Raw genomic sequence first — 4,915 nt, 5'->3', positions numbered from 1 at the left:
GAAGAGCTAACTCAAGAGTAAACTCATAGGCTGCCATTATTTCTTTAAAGTTTAGAGAGGTATAGAAAGTGAGGAAGTTCTTCACTGAGAGCAGCAAATAATTTACGAGAAGCTTAGGATATCCGATTGAAGAGGGTAAAATCACATGAGAAATTGTTGCTTAGTTTCAGTCAGAGCCAAAACCTTCTGCCGAGGTCTCTAATATGTAGCCCTCTGAGAAGATTGTATCGTAAATTTCACCATCCTTGAAAAGATTTCGACTTCTGATACCAAAGAAGCGATGAAGCTGCAATGCTTTCGAACAAATCTTCCCGTCTCTTTTTATGCAAAGAGGAAGAGAGAATCATATTTGAGGGTGATGCGCGTAAAATGATGTCCTTATACCGTTCAACAGGTACTGGAAGTACTGGACGGCCTGAAGAAGAAAGCAGATGCTCAAGCGGAGGAGATATTACAGGTAGAGAAACTGATAGGAGAGGCATATTCAGCCATTGACAAAGCAGTGAAGGCCGGATCACTGCACAGGAACACGGGGGCTCGTAGAAAGTCTCGGCTGGCGAGGATGAAGAAGGCTGTGGAGATCCACCATGGTTGGTACACTCCCGAAGCTGCAGTCTCTGCTGCTTAGAACAACCTTTGAAAAATCTGGATGATACTGTTTTGTTAAAATGGTTTGAATGATGTGATTTCATCGGGAAAAAACAACAACATTTGTTTCCTTCTTGTTTGGTTTTATGTATATCTCTTCCCTCTGTGATGAAGAATCTTCACATATGAGTAAATGTTAAGGTACTGCACTCTAGAGATGGCTTGAATTAAAATTTTAACGGGCCTTTTCCGGCCCAACGAGCTGTGGGCTGGGTTGATATTTCGGTTTTCTGTTTAGTTATTTTTTATTTATTTATTTTTGGGTTTCAGAACAATTATACGTGGTGACGTGGTTTTCATGACGTACAGCTTTGAGTAATGCAAAAATCAGAGTGCGTGTTTATGCATATGCAATACATTATCAGAAACATTGTGAATCTTTCTTTATTGAAGCAAAAGGGTTTTTTTAATTACATTTGCTTTTGAATAATAGAAAAAAAAAAGACAAAATAGGCATATTCTCTTAATTATTTATTTGAGAAACCATTTCAGGTAGGGAGTCTCCGGCCTAGTGGTTAATGATAAACTCCCTCTACCAAGAGGTTGTGGGTTCGAAACCCAGGTGTGAAAACTCTCCTTGAGCTGGTCAGCTTTACGAGATTGGTTTACCTGCTGTGTGGTTTATCGGCTATTGCGCAGGGTCGGAGGTTTACTGTTCGTGATACCGATTGTCCGGCCTGAGGACTGCGAGGCAGTCGGGGTCCGACCCGAAGGACCGTATGGTGGGTTCCCACCATTATAAAAAAAAAAGAAACCATTTGAAGTACTCAAGGTCTTCATCACAAGGAGCAGCAGCTGGTAGGGGTCGATCCTCGTTCCTAAAGGATCTGACATCGCTTCTTCCAGTTCCGCCGCAAAATCTGAAACCCAGTTTTCGTCTTCTCCCACGTTTGTGTCTTTCCGAGGGATTGTCGCAGTAACAAATTCCCTAGAAGGTGAGAGAGAGAGCCTAAAATCCCTAAACCCTTGAGGTTTTATAGAAATTGTTACTTGTGAAATAAGGTACACGTTAGTAACTTCATCGAATCGTCTTAGAGATAAAGTTTAACAAACAATAAGAAAACATTCAACCCAAAAAAAAACAATAAGGAAACAATGCGGATCGAGGAAATCTTGGGATACAGTTTTGATGAACGATTTTGGTAATGTTTGATTACTCTTGAAATGTAACTTAAAATTGTGTTTGATTCGTGAAGTGGCATTTTGTGTTATAAAATATGGTCGTTATATTATTCTTTAGAATAAGATTTTGTCGTTATTAGCATAAACCCATCAAGATAGAATTTATGAAAAAAAAAGGAAAACATGATATCAACAAACTCTAACACAAATCCCTTGTATTTGATTTTTTTAATTTTTTATTTATAAAATCGATTAGTGATACACTTAAAATAGTTTTTTTTCCTTCTATAGATACCAAATTGGATTGGTTTAGATGAGTTAACCCAACCCAATTATTATTATATTTAGGTTATTTTTTTGGGTTACAATTGTTTTATGGGTTAAATGGATTTAAACCCATTGAAACCATAGATTTAATGGGTTAACCCAAATAATTCATTAAACATTATTGATATTAGTTTTCAATAAATAAAATATTTAAAATGTATTTATAAATAAAGTCAATATATTTATATTTCAAAACAAAAATTGAATTAATTTAAACCCAATAAGATATGTTAAAATTCGATATAAAATCGAATGTACAAAATTTATTTTAAAATAAAAATCGAATCCAAATCAAATATAAAAATAATAAAAAAACCGAGTCAAAACGGATTGATTTGATCTTAATTGAATTCGACTCCAAACGAAGCAAAACGGTCATTTCGATTCGAATCGAATCAAATTCGACTCGAAACAAATCAAAACATATCGATTCGATCTGAACCGAATTCGACCCAAAATAAATCAAAACGGATTGATTTGATCTTAATAGAATTCGACTCAAAACGAATCAAAACGATCAATTCGATCCGAATCGAACCGAAGTCGACTCGAAATGAATCAAAACGGATCTATTCGAATCGAATCGATCGAATTGATTCGAAATGAATTGAATCGATGCGAATCGAAATTAACTTAATTTGAATCATTTTATTTATATATATTATTTATTTTATTTTGTGGATATTGATATTAACGTAATTTAATATAATTGTTTATATATATTTTTGGATAATTTTCGTCATATGTAAAAAATTATAATTTTACAATATTAAATTACGTATATAAAATTATTTTTTTAGTATTTTAAAATTAGAAAAAAAAAAATCTTTTTAAATTCTAAACAAGTAGAATGATAATGTAATTGAATATTTTTTTATTCTTGTTAGAAATGATTTAGAATATTAAACTGATTAAATGGATTAAAATGGGTTTAATGGATTAACCCAAATAATCCATTAAACAATTTTTCAAAGATGATATATAACTTTTTTAAAAGATAAATAGCATTCACATATTATCACAATAATTTATTCGAAATCTTCAATATTTTTTCGATTTCATGATTTGATTTGAAATCTTCAATAAATTTTTTGATTTCATGATTTGAGATGGATATTTTAATATTTGATACACCAATTATATAAATTAAAAATCTAATTACTTGTTTAGTAAAACCCATAAAAATTCCTAAACTTGTAAAACGGTGGAAAACAAATTCATAAATTTTTTGTTTGATAAATTTATTCTCGAACTTATAAAATATATCATTATAATTCTCAAACGTGTTAATCGGTGTCATTATAATTTCTAAACTTGTTAATTAGTATCAGAAAAAATACCCGACGATTTCGATTCAAAAACAAGTTATGGAATTATAATGACATATTTTACAAGTCTAAGAATTATAATGACGATTTCAATTCAAAAACAAGTTAGGGATCTTCGATCAGAGTTTGAAAGTTGGGGTCTTCGATCAGGGCTTGAATGTTGGGATCTTCATCTTGAAGATAATGAAGTTTGCTAAACAAGAAATCTTGAATCATCCACTTTGATAACCAAGTGAGCATATTTGGACAATAATTATGGTTGATTAATTTCCAAGTCAACTAGCCGTTTGATAGCACTTTCAAGAAGGAATCTTGGCACAAAATCAATCAAGACAATCACATGATTCTTACCTTACATATATTACATGTATCCACCCCGCTTTAATGCTTTGCCTTTCTAATTTGTTTTATATCTTTCCTTTTGTGTATTTTCAATTGATTTGTTTTCTTTGTAGTCGTTTTCTCTGAGTCTTATTAGAGGATATGTATAGCTCTCACGAATAATAACACAAGATAGGAGTTTTCTCCTTCATACACACTATCGATTCCTTTTTGTTTTTCAACTCTAAACTCTTTTTATGTTAGTTCTTAAACTACAAACACTCCAAAGTAATACAAAAGTCTTCACTTCGATAAGAGATGGCATGTTATTGTGATTTTGCGTCAGAGCTTGAATGCTGGGATATTCGACTAGTGATTACATGTTGTTGCGATTTTGCATCAGAGCTTACATCATCAGAGCTTGCATGTTGGGATTCTACATCAGGTTTTGCATCAGAGCTTGCATGTTGGAATCTTGCATCAGAACTTGCATGATGGAATTTTGCATCAGAGCTTGCATGTAGTTAGAATTTCCAATCCGGACATACGAATCACACTACTAGAAAACAGCAAAAGGGTGACGCAACTTTTGCGTCACCTTTTTATATTTTTGCGTCACCCTTTTCAAAAGGTGACGCAATAGTGACGCAACCAAAAGCGTCACCATTCATACCGTCACCAATTCAGATTTCGTCACCAAGCGTCACCAAAGGGTGACGCAATAGTGACTCAATTTTTGCGTCACTAAATAGTGACGCAATTGCGTCACCTTTTAGCGTCACCTTTTGGTGACACAATTGCGTCACTATTTAGTGACTAAAAAAGGTGACGCAATTATTGCGTCACTAAAACGTATTTTGGATTCAAAAATAATTTTTTTTAATCCCGAATCTAATCCTATACCCTATTCCCGACCTCTAACCTCCAACCGCGATCTTAAGCCGAATCGGAAACTCTGAGATTGAATCCTCGAAATCCACTTCCCAGGAGGTCACCCATCCTTCCACTGCTCCAGCTCAAGCACGCTTAACTTTAGAGTTCCAATTGACAACCAACCAACTGATCCAAGTTAAACTTCTGATATATTACTACATTAATACATATACATATACAAATATTTATACTTACAAATATATATATACTTACAAATATATATACGTATATATTTG

The 4,915-nt window shown here is 33.3% G+C and overlaps 1 protein-coding gene across 1 annotated transcript in view; it reads left to right on the top strand.

Moving 5' to 3' along the window:
• The window catches only part of LOC104815561 (30S ribosomal protein S20, chloroplastic), a 1,861-nt gene extending 1,059 nt beyond the window's left edge, over positions 1–802 (top strand). Inside the window, exon 3 of the mRNA XM_010543993.2 lies at positions 395–802. Coding sequence (XP_010542295.1) covers positions 395–628 — 234 coding nt within the window. The 3' untranslated portion in view covers positions 629–802. The remainder of the gene's footprint in view (positions 1–394) is intronic.
• The last annotated feature ends 4,113 nt before the right edge of the window (positions 803–4,915 follow it).

Source organism: Tarenaya hassleriana, unplaced genomic scaffold (assembly GCF_000463585.1).
Source record: "Tarenaya hassleriana unplaced genomic scaffold, ASM46358v1 Cleome24, whole genome shotgun sequence".
NCBI classification, from domain to species: Eukaryota; Viridiplantae; Streptophyta; class Magnoliopsida; order Brassicales; family Cleomaceae; genus Tarenaya; species Tarenaya hassleriana.
This window is presented reverse-complemented; position numbering and strand designations above follow the sequence as displayed.